This window comes from Chrysemys picta, chromosome 6 (assembly GCF_011386835.1).
Source record: "Chrysemys picta bellii isolate R12L10 chromosome 6, ASM1138683v2, whole genome shotgun sequence".
NCBI lineage: Eukaryota > Metazoa > Chordata > Testudines > Emydidae > Chrysemys > Chrysemys picta.
In genome coordinates, this window is record NC_088796.1 from 76,563,670 (window position 1) to 76,579,887 (window position 16,218).

Consider the following 16,218-nt stretch of genomic DNA (forward strand, 5'->3'; position numbering starts at 1 on the left):
AATACGGTTAGTTTAGAAAGTCATCTGTTTGTTCCTCTACACCGACATTACAACCCGTTGCTACAGCACTTATGCCAACCAGCACTGGATTTGAGAGCAAACAGCAGTAGGATGACCAGATAACAAATGTGAAAAATCGGGATGGGGTGGGGGGGTAATAGGAGCCTATATAAGAAAAAGCCCCAAATATTGGGACTGTCCCTATAACATCGGGCCATCTGGTTACCCTAAACAGCAGAAACAGATGACCGGCACTGGTGCAAAACTGACCACTTTTGTACATTTCAGTGTTAGGCGATAACAACTCTGTTTCCGTGGCTGGCTTACAATGGAGAGACTCTCTAAGAGATTTGAGGGGACGGAGAAAAAACAAGAATGCAACTAAGAACTGAGTGAGCCACAGGCTCTTAATCAGCACTCCATGCTGACCTCGGTGGCGGCTGGAGAAGCTAAAGGCCGAGCGCACCCATTTGCGCACATAGAGGAGAAGCCGGGGGAGCTGATGGCCTGGCACAAAGGTGGATACCGCCGCCGGCTGTGGCCGCCCGGCAGGTTCCCTGAGCGCCGAGCCGCTAGCCGGGATCCCCCTGGGGCGGCGCGGAGTGTTTTGGACCAGGGTGAGCCCAGGGGCCGGCTCCAGTTCCCTGGCTGGGCAGGTCGCGAGCTGCACAGGGCTGCCTGGCTCGCGTGCCCGAGGCCCGCCTCGCCCCCGCCCCGGGCCGGCTGCTGCGCTGGGGGCCTTGCCCGCCCCCCGCCGCGTACTGGCGTCATGTGGGCTCCCCGCGTGTCACGTGACTCGCTCGCAGCTGGCTCGGTCCCGGGGAGCTGCTGCTGCCCTGGAGCGCTGCGGTGCCCGGCTCCCCCCGCTGGCCCGGCCCGCGCGCGCCATGGAGCTTTACATCCCGTCCTTCCGCTACGAGGAGAGCGAGCTGGAGCGAGGGTACACGGTGAGGGGCCGAGCGGGGGCCCGGGGCCGCGGGTTCGGCAGCGTGGTGGGGCGGGCTGCGTGCGGCTGGTGCCCAGCACCGTCACCCCATGGCTCTCCCTTAGGTTCCGGGGCCCCATCCCCACCGGTGGCGGGTCTCTGCCTCCCCGTCCGGCCTGGGCACCCCCGCACGGGACCCTGGGCTATTGGAGGACAGCTGGCTGGCATCGCCGGGGGGGCGTTAAGAGCCAGTGCATGGCTGGCACCCACTGGGAGGCCCCTGGCTAGGCAGCTCGCAGCTGTCCTTTCCACATGCTGGCTCTTTTCTTAGATGCATAGGACCGGCCCCTTGGAGTGAGGCAGGGCACGGCACAGCACCCTGGTGCCATTTGACATCCATGTGCGGGCTGGCTGCTCAGGTCGGTGGCTTGCTGAGACCTGCTGGGTAAGAGGAGATGGAGCATGGTAGGCTGGGGAGCCTGTCTTATGCACAACCCTACCAGCAATGCAGACAGCTGCAATCTGCTCTGTTTTATTGTAACTGTTATTTATTCATTAACTGTATTACAGTAGCGCCTATGAGCACTAAGTGGGGACCAAGACCCCGATGTGCTAGGCGTTGTACAAACACAGAACAAAAAGATGGTCCCTGCCCTAAATAGCTTACAATCTAAGTATAAGAAAAGTGACAACAGATGGCTCCGGACAGATGAGGGAGTACAAAGAAACAGTGCGGCAGTATTGGACAACACGATAAGCTATGGTCCATCAATGGCTAATTAGCCAGAATGGGCAGGAATGGTGTCCCTAGCCTCTGTTTGCCAGAAGCTGGGAATGAGCAACAGGGGATGGATCACTTGATAATTACCTGTTTTGTTCATTCTCTTTGGGGCACCTGGCATTCAGGGCCGGCTCCAGGCACCAGCTTGGCAAGCTGGTGCTTGGGGCGGCCACTCCGGACAGGGGCAGCAGGTCCAGCTATTCGGCGGCAGTTCGGCGGATGGTCCCTCACTCCCGCTAGGAGCGAAGGACCTTCTGCCGAATTGCCGCCACAGATTGCGATCACGGCTTTTTTTTTTTTTTTGTGTGTGGCTGCTTGGGGCGGCCAAATCCCTGGAGCCGGCCCTGCTGGCATTGGCCACTGTCGGAAGACAGGATAATGGGCTAGATGGACCTTTGGTCTGACCTAGTACGGCCATTCTTATGTATGATCTCAGCACACCAGAGGCCCAACCACTCTCAAGTTTTTTGTAGGCATTGTGGAAAAGAAACATTTAATAAGGGATTTGAAAGAGAATAATGAGGTTGCTTTGTGGATGTTTATGGGGACCTCCTCCCAAGCATACGGGGCAAGATGGAAGAGCACAAAAGTGCTTGTTTGAAAATTTAACAAGTGGCCGATGGAGGCTCGCATCATCATCACCACCATGATTATTATGCCAATTAGTTGCAGCTCTTGGACTCCGAATGATTTATTTCCCAATAATGCCACCTCATTTTGCAACATTTAGACTTCCATTGTCTGTAACAAGATTACAGTTGATTTTCTCACTTTTGTCAGAGAATCTATATTCTCATCTTCCTTGGGCCTGCTAAATGTCATGTATTTTGTGTGTTGGTGACACATGCTGTAGACTTCTCTCATTCCCACGCAACTGGTAAAATAGAGATAGATGCCTCCAAGTAGTACTCTGTAGTTTAGGGGTAAGCACCTTAAGCTACAAACCAAGCTACTTTGGGTTCAACTCCCAGCAGTTTTGCTCACTGTTCTTAGTATTTCTGTGCACCTCACACCTATTATTAATGAAGGTCTCATACACCTACCTTAGGGGTGGCAAGCATCTTTGCTCATTTTACAGCTAAGGTAACTGAAGGATTGCTGGAAGCATAGCTGGGGGGAAATAAGTCTCATCTATTTTCAACACTGGCTTTCAGATGAAGTGGGCCAAATTATATGCTTAACTAACTCATACCAACACACTATGAATTTTTGTCCCTCTATGGCTAGATCATATACAGAGGTTTGAGTCCACTAATACTTGCATGATAATTGGTATAGTACCAGATCACATGATGGAAGTTCATGCTTTTAGATCCAGAGATCCCAGGTTCAGTCCCTACAGGTGACCCAGATAGGAGTGTTGTTACACTTTGCTATGCTGTCTCTAACCACTACAACGTACTCTGCTCTTAGAACCAGGAATAGAACCAATGAATCCTGGGACCCATCATTCTGGTGCTAATTAACAAAAATGGTTGGGTAACCCAGTGATCGATCAAATGTGTGTTGTTTCCCCCTCTCTGGGCTGCTTATTGAGGATAACACACTTTCTATAGATGAAGTCATAGAGTTTTGTGTTGTGAATTCAGCTCTGGCTGATTAGCCTCATAGTAGCTTTATATAATTGTTGAAATGATTTTATATTGCAAAACATTTAGAGATTAATTTGGGCATTATGTTAGTATTTGTTTTTTTGTTGTAGTTAGATACCGATCCAGGTGATGCTCAATCTGCCAGGAGGCTATGTCTTTCCTCTGGGATTTGCCTGCATGATGATGATGATTATTATGGCTGCAGGTTTGTCATGGTGGGAAAATGTCACAGCATGATTTTCCTGTTTGTCCCTGACTCATCCCGCAGCAGAGGTTCCTGCAGCTCCTGTCCCATAGATCTGGATGCAGTGTTGTGCCCCAACCTAGTGCATGGAATAGCCGTGCCACTGGCTTGGCTCACCTGCCCTTCTGTCATGACAGGAGGGTGGGGGGGAATCAAACCCGAGTGGCGCTGTGACCCTGTGTGCTAGGTCACAATGCCCAAAGTGGGACACTGGACCCGACCCCAGCCCAACCCCATGGGACAGGAGCTGCAGGAGCCACTGCTGCCAGGAGTGAGTGTGGGATGGGCTCTCTCCCAAGCCCTTCCTCACCAGATCGGCCTTCAGGTTGTTGTGCTGGGGCAGAGGGTACTGCTAAGTGTGGTCAGTGCCCCCTCAGTGAGGCGAGGGGAAGGCATTTTCTATCAAAAATCGCAAACTATTATAGTAATTTAGTAAGCTGTGACTGTTCCATGGCTTTTGATTTAAAAAAAAAATGTGGCAAATCTGCAGCCCTAATGATGATATATTTTGAGTATATTGTGTTTTGGTTTATGGGATCTGTCCTTTCAGCAACAACATGAGAGAGTCTTCTTCAAACAAATCCTATAATATCTGAGAGCAGTGTGCAGAGATGTTGCTTGCATATGCAGAGACTGGAAGACCCTATCTTGTGTAAGCTCCAAAAAAGTCAGAACTTAATATAATAAACTTATCTTTCTAGAAAACAAACCTCACTCTTGAAAGTATAAAATTAGCACATACTAAGGCACTGGCTGCCCGAGGACATAGGCAATGAACTTCATTGCATTTTGCCTGTCACTCACCAGTAGGAATCCAGCCCAATGCAATGGGGATTAAAAAGTTTTTCCCATCTAATGGGAAAAGTTGGTGGCCCCTTTATTATCTTTTTGATTCACCTCCAAAAATCACCAGACTTTGCACTAACTGGTGGACTTATTAGAGAGGCCATGAACTTCAGAGGCCATGGAGACAAAACTACCCCTGTTACCTCTAGGTAAAGTTCTTTCTATTCCCCCCCCCACCCCCCCAACCCACACAAGGTGAGGCATACTGCCAGGTGTAGGTGTGTGTGTGTGTGTGTGTGTGTGTAAAAAGCTTGCCCTGATGCTGCTTTGGAGATAAACAGAAGGCTTCATTTTCTAATGTTGCATGAGCACTAAAGCCAGAATTTGTTGTTGTATACAAATTATTTACATATTTACAACTTTGCAAACTAGCTTATTAAATAATTTGTGTAAATGCCACACATGGAGCTGCACAAAACTTTGCAGCTATGCTTCCTACTTATTCTGTTTCTTCAGTGTTGTTTCATTCACCTGAAAGCAGATGGATGTGAGGAGAAATATTAATTATTTTGGCCTTTAAGTTCATGTCTTGACTCCTGCAGCCCTACCAAGACTCTTAGATTGGGAGGAAGACTCCCTCCTTTTTGGAATAATTTTAAGACAGTTAATTTTGGACAATGAACATTCTTAAATAAATTTAGACTTCAGCAAAAAGTACTAGACTGTTACAGTTGCAAAAGAAAAGAAAACAGAAGTCCACAACAACACATGTTTCAAAGCCAGGAAATTATAACTTGGTATTTTAAGGTCCCAGGTTCAAATTCCTTCTGACAACAAAGTTGTTTCTGTATGCTCAATCATTGTTTGTTAAATTTTGGGTGGTTCATTCCAGCCCCAGGGAGCAATTGCTCTGAGAGGGAGGGGCGAACTGCCTCATTGATCTCAATGCGATGGTAACTTCAGGACTTACCCCCTTCCCCTCCCCTCCCCCCCACCCCCCCCAGAACAGTATGCCAAAACCATTACATTGGAGGTCTCCATGTGTGGCAGGAGGAGAAGAGTGCAGCAGGCCTTGCCCACCCACCCAAGCAGGTACCCCAGCAGGCAGAATGTAAGTACTGGCCTGCCTCACCCCAATTCTCCATGGGAAAGAGGGAATCCCAGCTGCTATCCCTGATGCTCCCAAGGGAAGAGAAGTCCCTATTGCTACACCTAGGAGGGAGGGGAAAGTTTAACCAAAATATAGTGTTGGGATATGTAGTGCGCTTAGGGATCCAGGTTACCTTGATTTGGCCCTAGTTTTTGAGCGCTCAGTTGAAAATCAGGCTCTGTTTCAGTAGCAATGGTATAAGAATCCTTAAGAATTTGCATAAACTTTTACCAATTTAGAAGCATTTTTACCAAAGGATAGAATTTATTACTTCTTTGTACAAAGTTCAGTTTGAGAGCATCTGACATCTGTGACCTGGCATCTGACATCTGTGTCTCTTTCCCCATGAGGAATAAAAATAATTCTCTACCGCACTGAGGTGTTCTGAGGCTTAATACAACCTGTAAAACACGTTGGAATTCTTGGATGGGAGATGCTATATAAGCAAGTACAAAGTAGTAGTAATATAATCTACACTTCTGTTTGTAATAAATTATTGGGTTTCCCGTCACATTTCCTCACCTCCTGGCTAACTGTTCACAAAGTGCTCAACTGGTTCTTGCTCTGTTGTAGTTGGCAACACAGTGCTGTATCCATTCGCACCAGTCCATTAGGTTCCTCAGAGATCCAACCAGATGCTTAGACACAGAAATCATTTTGATCGCTGGTGTAAAAAAAAAAAAAAATCTGTAAGAGAAAACAAAGTTAAATCTAGCCTCATTGGTGGGACATGTGAACCAAGAATTGTGCGGTGTGTGTCTGTTTGCCTTATGTATTTGTGCGATGGACCCAATCCTTTATCCATGGTTCACCAAAGAGTGGTCCAGAATGGAAGAATCTCGCTAAAGCTTCACAGTATGAGAGAGTCTCCTGCTGATATGACCACATGAGCCTGGTATATAGTGATGTATAGCTGGGAGCTTCAGGAATAGGGGCCAATGGCTAAGTAATGTCACTGTGACAATGGGGAGTGGCAGCATTGTCTGGAAACCTTCTAGCTTAGTAGACAGTGATGGATATCATGGCTACAAGATGCAACAGAAAGCGCTTTTCTTTAATAGACAGAAGAATGGATCCTGAAGAGGACGGATGTCCCATAGGAAACAATTTCACTTTCTGTAATGACAGGTGATAATCAGTTACTATAGATGTTTCTTTAAAAGTCAAGCGACATGACTAGGATCATTGATCCAGGAAGCCACAGTTTGCTGAACTGCTGAATATAAAAGTGTCAGTGGCCAAGTCATGTCTACTTCCATTCTGTTGGGTCTCATTGCCAAAAAAAAAAAGGAAAATGCAATTTTAGATAGCCTTAACAAAGGCATAACATGCAAATCACGGGAAGTGATAGTACCGTTCTACTCAGCGCTGGTTGGCCTCAGCTGGAGTACTGTGTCTAGTTTTGGCCACCAATGTATAGAAAAGATGTAGAGAGACTGGAAAGGATCCAGAAGTGAGTGACAAAGATGATCAGAGGGATGGAATGCTACCCATATTAGCAAAGGCTGAAGGAACTGGTATGTTGAATTTGGAAAAGAGGAGATGCGGGGAGGGGAGGATGGGTAGACACGACAGCAGTCTTCAAATACTTGAAAGGCTGTCATAAAAAGATGGAGAAAGGTGTTTTCTCTCTCCATGAAGGGCAGTACAAGAGGCAGTAGGTTCAAACTACAGCATAGTAGATTTAGGTTAAATCTCAGGGGGGGAAATGTAACTGTAAGAACAGTAGGACAATAGAACAGACTGTCTAGGGAGATTGTGGAAACTCCTTCACTGGAGGTTTTCAAAAGGAGACTGGATAGGCATCTATGTTGGATGGTTTAGACACAACAATTCCTGCATTTTGGCAAGGGGCTAAACCTTGTAGTCCCATCTAACTCTATGGTTCTGTGATTCTGTTACATGAGAATTAAGAGTCACATTGAATCTGTAGGTTATAAGAGAGGCCAATATGAAATTTGGGATACAGAGTGGGATGAAGTATCAGAGGGGTAGCCGTGTTAGTCTGAATCTGTAAAAAGCAACAGAGGGTCCTGTGGCACCTTTAAGACTAACAGAAGTATTGGGAACATAAGCTTTCGTGGGTAAGAACCTCACTTCTTCAGATTCAAGTAATGGAAATCTCCAGAGGCAGGTATAAATCAGTATGGAGATAACAAGGTTAGTTCAATCAGGGATGGTGAGGTGCTCTGCTAGCAGTTGAGGTGTGAACACCAAGGGAGGAGAAACTCCTTCTGTAGTTGTATAGCTATTCACAGTCTTTGTTTAATCCTGATCTGATGGTGTCAAATTTGCAAATGAACTGGAGCTCAGCAGTTTCTCTTTGGAGTCTGGTCCTGAAGTGTTTTTTGCTGTAAGATGGCTACCTTTACATCTGCTATTGTGTGGCCAGGGAGGTTGAAGTGTTCTCTTACAGGTTTTTGTATGTTGCCATTCCTGATATCTGACTTGTGTCCATTTATCCTCTTGCGTAGTGACTGTCCAGTTTGGCCACTGTACATAGCAGAGGGGCGTTGCTGGCACATGATGGCATATATAACATTGGTGGACATGCAGGTGAATGAGCCGGTGATGATGTAACTGATCTGGTTAGGTCCTGTGATGGTGTTGCTGGTGTAGATATGTGGGCAGAGTTGGCATCGAGGTGTGTTGCATGGGTTGGTTCCTGAGTTAGAGTTGTTACGGTGCGGTGCGTGGTTGCTGGTGAGAATATGCTTAAGGTTGGCGGGTTGTCTGTGGGCGAGGACTGGCCTGCCTCCCAAGGTCTGTGAAAGTGAGGGATCATTGTCCAGGATGGGTTGTAGATCACTGATGATGCGTTGGAGAGGTTTAAGCTGAGGACTGTAGGTGATGGCCAGTGGAGTTCTGTTGGTTTCTTTTTTGGGCCTGTCTTGTAGCAGGAGGCTTCTGGGTACACGTCTGGCTCTGTTGATTTGTTTCTCTATTTCCTTGTGTGGGTATCATAGTTTTGAGAATGCTTGGTGAAGATCTTGTAGGTGTTGGTCTCTGTCTGAGGGGTTGGAGCAGATGCGGTTGTACCTCAGCGCTTGGCTGTAGACGATGGATCGTGTGGTGTGTCCGGGGTGGAAGCTGGAGGCATGAAGGTATGCGTAGCGGTCGGTGGGTTTTTGGTATAGGGTGGTGTTAACGTGGCCATCGCTTATTTATACGGTGGTGTCTAGGAAGTGGACCTCCTGTGTAGATTGGTCCAGGCTGAGGTTGATGGTGGGGTGGAAGCTGTTGAAATCATGGTGGATTTCTTCCAGGGTCTCCTTCCCATGGGTCCAGATGATGAAGGTGTCATCAATGTAGCGTAGGTAGCGAAGGGGTGTGAGTGGACGAGAGCTGAGGAAGCGTTGTTCCAGGTCAGCCATAAAAATGTTGGCATATTGTGGGGCCATGTGGGTGCCCACAGCGGTGCCTCTGATCTGGAGGTATATATTGTCACCAAATTTGAAATAATTGTGCGTGAGGATAAAGTCACAGAGCTCAGCAACAAGCTGTGCAGTCACTACGCAAGAGGATAAATGGACACAAGTCAGATATCAGGAATGGCAACATATAAAAACCTGTAGGAGAACACTTCAACCTCCCTGGCCACACAATAGCAGATGTTCTTACCCACGAAAGCTTATGCTCCCAATACTTCTGTTAGTCTTAAAGGTGCCACAGGACCCTCTGTTGCTGTGTTAGTCTGGATCTGTAAAAGCAGCAAAGAGTCCTGTGGCACCTTATAGACTAACAGACATATTGGAGCATGAGCTTTCGTGGTTTAATACCCACTTCGTCGGATGCATGTAGTGGAAATTTCCAGATGCAGGTATAAATATGTAAGCAAGGGTGAGTCAGGCTAGAGATAACGAAGTTAGTTCAATCAGGGAGGATGAGGCCCTCTTCTAGCAGTTGAGGTGTCAGAGTGGGATGGAGATGCTGGAATTTGGGGTGAAATGGCTTTTTACCAATTACAAGATACCTGAATATGCTGAGTTGAAAAAGTTATGGCAGAGTTAGGCGTTGATGAGGCTGAAGCAGGCTGAAAATGAGAAATGGGCTAAAATAGTGAAGTGGGATAGAGATTTGGATATCACAACCAAGGTTAAGTTTGGAAAGGGGGATTGGATACATATAATAAGGGATAGAAGCCTAGATTATGTCAAAATTAATATTTCCCTTGCTATGCTATCAGCTGATGCTGCAGCTGATCTGGATGTACTGTGTGTATTAGTGTGAAAGAGAACAAGGTGCTGGAAGTTCTACTTCTATTTTATTCCTGTTGTGTTGTCAGTCTTAAGTACCTTCCTGTGTTAATTTTTTTCATTAAAAATCTAAGATACAAAACATAATGGTGAAATCTCTTGTTCTAGGACTACTCGTTACCAGACTCTCCCCCTTCCCTGTAAACAATCACTTTTGGTTTGGTAGGAGCCTGAGTAAAAGATAAGGATGCTCATAACTCCAGTGAACTGTGTCAGGCAGTTGAGAGAGATGTGATCAATAGTGTCACCTTCAACATCAGGGTGAAGGAGAAGAAGACTATAGTGTGGATCAGACAAAAGGAAAACCAGTGTGAGTACCTTGAAGTTAATGTGGCATGGAAGGCAGACCGAACCTTTTTGAGGAGGTTCTGTGGAGAAAGGGCAGTTTTCTAGCTGTTGTGAGGAAGCTAGATTGAGAAAAGGATTTTTGAGAAATGCAGTGGTGGTGACAGTCCTGATGGCATCAAACAATATGCTAGTGAACAGTGATATTGGTTGATCACTGGTGTGAAGTGAGAGGAAGAAGGGAGCATAAGACCCACCCTCTGGCAGCTCCATATGGCTCACAATATAGAGCACACAGCAAACTGCACTCTTTCCCCTCCCTCCCAATTCCCCCCCTTTGAGAGGGAAGGTTGTCTTTTGGCATTTGCAGAGAATAACCCCAATCTCTCTTTTCTTAATCCCTCCACAGTTTATTCTCATTGGTTGGGAAGGAGAGGGGTGGGAAGAGCTCTTGACTTTAGCTGTGTGAGCTCTGTTTCCTTCCTTGAGGGTTGCTCTCTGTCTGCCTGGCCAGCAGCTACTGCTCAGTGTTTCCATCTCCTTCCTTTGCTACTATTCTCTGAATCTGTCAGCAATAGAAGGAAGACTTAGGGCTGGTCTACACTGGGGGTGGGGGATCAATCCAAGATACGCAACTTCAGCTACACGAAGTATCTTGGATCGAATTACCTGGGGTCCAGACGGTGTGGGATCGATGGCCACAGCTCCCCCGTCGACTGCGCTACCGCTGCTCATTCTGGTGGAGTTCTGGAGTCGACGGTGAGCGCTTTCGGGGATCGATATATCACGTCTTAACGAGACGCGATATATCGATCCCGGATAAATCGATTGCTACCCGCCGATACGGCGGGTAGTGAAGACGTACCCTAAGACAATGATCTGTGTGGTGCCAGTTGGCTACGGAGGCATAAAGTAACCTTGGAGGGCAGGGACAAAACTAAATCACCACAGAAGCCAAAAACTCCCTCTCCTTTTCACTCTTTCCCAGTCTGAGAGAGGAAACTGAGAAGAGAGGGATGAAGAACTTGCAGGAATGATGATGAAAAGCTTGAAAGTAAGGAGATTGGGAAAGGAAAATGAAGGCAGAGCCTAAAATACAGCACCTATAATTTTAGAATCCCCTCACCTCTGTCAACAAGAATACTGGGAGAATCCATCCCCCATTCCAACTCCACAAACTAAAATTTAGCTCTTGAAACATATGACCTGTTCTGTCTGATGTATCCTTTAAAACAATTCTCCAAAAAATTATGATTAAGCAATGGCTTTGATGTGTCCCAATTTTGTCAGGGGACTCTTTCCATAATACTTCAGTGAATTGAAAGTACACCCCAGATGGTGAAAAAAATTATGGAAAATGTCTGTGTTCTTCATTTAATACTAGGGGACAATTAGACCTCATTGTCAGTTTGAATTGATGACTGTAGCTTCCAAACTATTGAGCCTGTGCTAATAAATGCAACAGTTGTTCATAATTTGGCAGTGAATGACCTTTAAATGTAGATGTTTACTGAGGATATCCTTAGGGAACAATTTAACTTCAAAATGACACCCATGAGTACTTGTTATCATTTAAATATGCTTCCTTTGTCAATAACAGAATAACAAATACTAGTTAGATTTCTAATGTTGATTCAGATACTGGGAAACCTGCTGAATAAATTAGTGCACATTTGATCTATATTGACCAAAAAATGTTACATTGGTATGTTGCAGGTCAAGATGACATCCATTTAAATATGTTGTAGAGCAGAGAGGTCATGTTTGACTGACATATATGTTTACAGTGTTTTTAATTAACTTTTTTTTTAACACTATTCCCCAAATTCCTTTTAAGTAACAGATTTTGTGGAAACAAGGTGGATGTGAACATATAATGTCTTCAAATATTGTGATGGTTATAAAAGAAGTCCGTAGCCTTTATCTTGCCTATAAAATTATTGATGAGTTAATTATGGTGAGCTTTACTCTAACATTTTTGGAAGTGTGGAACTACTATAGTGAACTGTATGCTTTAGATTGTGTATCTGTGCTCTTACTCCTTCCTTTAAAAGACTGAATGAGAGTCAAAGAAGTGAAGACCTGAATATTCCTCTGCATGAAGACTGACTATAGAGAAGCCAAGATAGCAAATACTTGCTTACATGATTGTATCCTCTGTGGGGTTTTTTTTTTCCCAAACGTGGAAGGCTTCAGTGGTTTTATAAGCATAGGTGATTTCTGTGGGAGTGATTATACTAATTAGTTTATGTAAAAGTAGCATTCTAACACTTCTGTTAAGCCTCTGAGCTGTGTGAACAAGATATTGCCATAAGCCTGAGCAGACTGAGTCTGACTTGAGTGTTCATTAAATTCCTAAGTTCTGGGACTTCTCCTCCACCAGCCTATGTTCTGAGAGCTCCCTAAATATGACATACTGTTACAAGTTATAGTGAATCAGCAATGGAGACGTTACTTGCTCCAATTCCACTGGATTTTCAAGAAAGTGACACAGAAATATGGAGTCCATCTTAAACAACAGTTGGACATTTTTTCTCATAGTCACAGATGCATAGAGTACAATTTCTCCATCTGGCAGTCCCAGCAGCACTGTAGGTAGATTATATTCGGGAAGAGGAAGAAGATAAACAGGATTTGGCACATCAATGTCAAAGTAATGTAACGCCAGAAAAATACTACTTACGAAACACAATTGTTTAATTTCTAAAGACAATATGAATCAGTTGATCTCTATATAGCTGACTTAGAGACAGTTGATACCAAAGATGACTATAACTGAAAGAGTTTATAGAAAATGTGTGTGTGTATCTGTGTGTATTTATACAAAAATCATATTTTCTCTCTTTCCTCCTCTCTTTTTTTACTTTGGGTTTTTGGCAGCAGTTTTAGTATAGCTAGTTATACTCTTTCTTCTGCATAGCCAGTTTTCCCTCATGTTTGTTCATGGATTTTGAGGCTAAAAGGGGTCATTATGATCAGCTAGTCTGCTAAAGATAGAATAGATAACATTTTAATTTGGGCAAGGGTCTTTAAAGAACACCATGGAAAATTTGCAAAGACACCTATCACTGAACATGGGAAAATGAAAGCAAAAACAATACAAAATCTGTTCGAAAATATTATCTATGTATACATAGCAATCAGTTAAAGAATAAGAGAGATTTTTTTCTGACCTGGGATGAGTGCTCATATAATAGACATTAGCTCATTGGGATATCTGTAATCACTTGTGAAATGCACAAACAAAAGAGCTGATGTAATGCCATGAAATTGTAGTGAAAAAGCTAGGAGGGTGTCCTATTTCAATTTGTTTAAGAAACCACTGTGAATTGATTACTACTGTGAGTTCTTGGAGATTTCAGAACAGGTATACACAAGCAGCAGACTATGACTAACTGTATCAAGTGGGATGCTGGAACAATTTTTATAGTGAGGGTGCTGAGAGCCATTGAACCAAATTGTAAACCCTGTATATAATGGAAACCACTTCAAGCCAGGGGATGAGGCAGCACCCCTAGTTCCAGCATCTATGCAAAGTCATAGTTTGGCCCTGAATTCCAGATGTTCTGACAATGGATCACAATTGTTAATTGTAGAACCTTAGGAATATTCTTCAAAAATAGCCAGTTGCTATTTTGGAGAAAAAATTATATGCTCTGAGAATTAAACAATAGAGCTATTCAACGTGCATGACAGTAAAAATACATAAATCCATGTTGTAACGTAATGTTGACCTGGTAAAAGTACTGTTGGCATAGTGCCATCAATAAAACTATTTTGGCAGAATGTGTTCAGACTGAGATACTTGTGCCAGCACATTGTGCCCACACAGCATCAAGTAGAAATACAAGAGTAAAATGACTGGCTTCTCCACACAGATGCTAGTAAACAGCCAATTAAGGACTTTACTTCCCAGAAAGAACTGAGAAAATACCAGTCGTAGGCCTTCAGGAGTGGCCAAGCATCCTTTTTCCAGTTCCCGGAGAGATTCTGATTTCAGAAAAGGAAAACAAAAACAACAAGAGAGAGATCTGTGAAAGACCAGGAGTAAAGCCAGTAAGGTGAAATGCATCTGATCACATTTCATAAAAGCAATTCTTCCATTGACCTAGCTACTGCCTCTTGCGGAGTTGGATTACCTGCGCCAATGGCAGAACCCATCTCATAGGCTTAGGTAGTGTCTACACCGAAGTGCTACAGTGGCACAGCTGTGCTGCTGTAATGATTTAAGAGTAAACATACCCTTACAAATGCAACCAAAAGAGAAACAAATGATCCATTTATTTAAAATTATGACTGACATAAAAAACACTGTCCTGCTTGCCAGTTAAGCTTATTAGTCCTAAGAACAGATGAGCTTTGAGCTTTTTGTAGTAGTCTGCACTGAAGCCCCATTGCTGGTGGAATGAGCACTCCCCCTCCTATTTCAATCAACTTTAATCACTCGAAACTTATAAATGGAAAAGATTTTCAGTGCCATAGTCATCACTAGTCTGCTTTGGAGTAGGTACTGAATGAGAAGTGACACCAGAACTCTGTCATACACACTGTATGTTTTTAAATATTATTTATTTGTATAACAGTACTGCCTACAGGTCCCACTTAAGACAGGGGCTTCTAGATGAGAATCATGTAAGTCTCCATTTCCTTGGCATAGGAGTTCTAAAGATCAGTCTTAAAATATGATCATCTTTTGCTGGGGTTGATACTTGTCTCCCTCACCATGCATGTTGTGAAGATTAGTTAATGTTCGTAAAGATCAATGTTCGTAAATATCACTTCCCACGTGGTAGCTAGTGCTATATCAGGAGACTGACCTAACATGCTTTGCTTTGATTTATTGTAGAGGTGAAGATGGTATGGAACTTGACTGTAGATGATTTTTTTTTTCTCCCATCAAAGTAGAATGAAAATTATAGTGTAAAAATTAATGAATTTCATTATTCTATTTTTTCTGTTGTTTTGTCTCCCTCTGTAATTGATTCACTGTTTAAATGGATTCAGTTTTTAAACCTGTGCAGAAAATATTCATACACTGCAATATATTCAGTTTGGAGAATAATGAAATCTAAAGCTTCCCCATCATCTTGTACATAAGCACAAATTAAGAATCTTGATTGTGTGGTGAAACAATCAATTGGGTGGCAGTGAGTATTGATTACAGAGAAGCTGCTTTTATGAAATGTGATCAGATGCATTTCACCTGACTGGCTTTACTCCTGGTCTTTCACAGATCTCTCTCTTTTTGTTTTTGTTTTTGTTTTTCTTTTCTGAAATCAGAATCTCTCCGGGAACTGGAAAAAGGATGCTTGGCCACTCCTGAAGCCAAGTTATGGTGATTGCTGCAATCCGACTTGACTCTCTTGATGTTTTTTAGGTGGGAAGAAGAATGGACATGCTAATTGTATTTAGATTTTAGGTTAATGGATTAATAGATGTATTGTAATGTCGTTCAGTTTTCCAAAAATATTGCAGTTGCTTACAAGTTCTAAACAAACTCATCTCATAAAGACCAAGGTAAAGTAAATGTAGATGTCATAGGCCAAGTTATTGTGGAATTAAACAGAAAAGGGGAATGGGATGTTTCCCTAACCCCCATAATATTTTTCCTCTCAACTTATCTTCTTGCTCAAGTGTCAAAGCATCCAGATAAAATATTTTGATGTTTACTTCCTCTCCCAAGTCTCTCATGGCTCAGCTGTATTCCTGTGGATTCCCATATCCCTATCTTCTTTCTTGATCTGTTCTTGAGTAGTTCTAGAGGTCTCAAATCTTTGTCTATGTCAGATCCTCCATGCAGGTTTTCAGTATTTTTATTCAAACATCATTGATGTCTATGGCCTAGACTTTCAATAATCTTCCTGCAAACCCAGGTTTTCCAGCAAAATGAATTGCCTCTCGCTCCAACACATCATACAGTGATAAACTAAAATGACTACTGTATGCACTTGTTCATAAGCCGAATGTTTTTGGTAAAAAAGTGATGCATCAACGAGTGGGGTTCGGCTTTTAAATGTGTCTACACCAAAATTTGATGATTTTAAACTCTATGGAATCATTGAATTGAATATCTAATACGTTGTTAGGTTTCAGAGTAGCAGCCGTGTTAGTCCGTATCCGCAAAAAGAACAGGAGTACTTGTGGCACCTTAGAGACTAAGGTTTTCGGGAAGATCACCGATGGATTGTAGTTTCCTCAG

The 16,218-nt window shown here is 43.7% G+C and overlaps 1 protein-coding gene across 10 annotated transcripts in view; it reads left to right on the plus strand.

Moving 5' to 3' along the window:
• The first annotated feature begins 456 nt into the window (after window positions 1–456).
• The window catches only part of SNX24 (sorting nexin 24), a 131,661-nt gene continuing 115,899 nt past the window's right edge, over window positions 457–16,218 (plus strand). For 3 of the 10 annotated variants that reach the window (XM_065599280.1, XM_042854632.2, XM_065599279.1), the window contains exon 1: window positions 662–947. Coding sequence is in view for 7 of the 10 variants with exons in the window: in XM_042854632.2 (XP_042710566.1) it covers window positions 888–947 (60 nt within the window). In the remaining 3 variants the exon portion in view is untranslated. Of the gene's footprint in view, window positions 618–658; window positions 948–1,256; window positions 1,371–16,218 lie in introns of those variants that run through there. The other 7 variants (XM_065599282.1, XM_042854635.2, XM_065599284.1 and 4 more) reach the window with 7 other exon arrangements.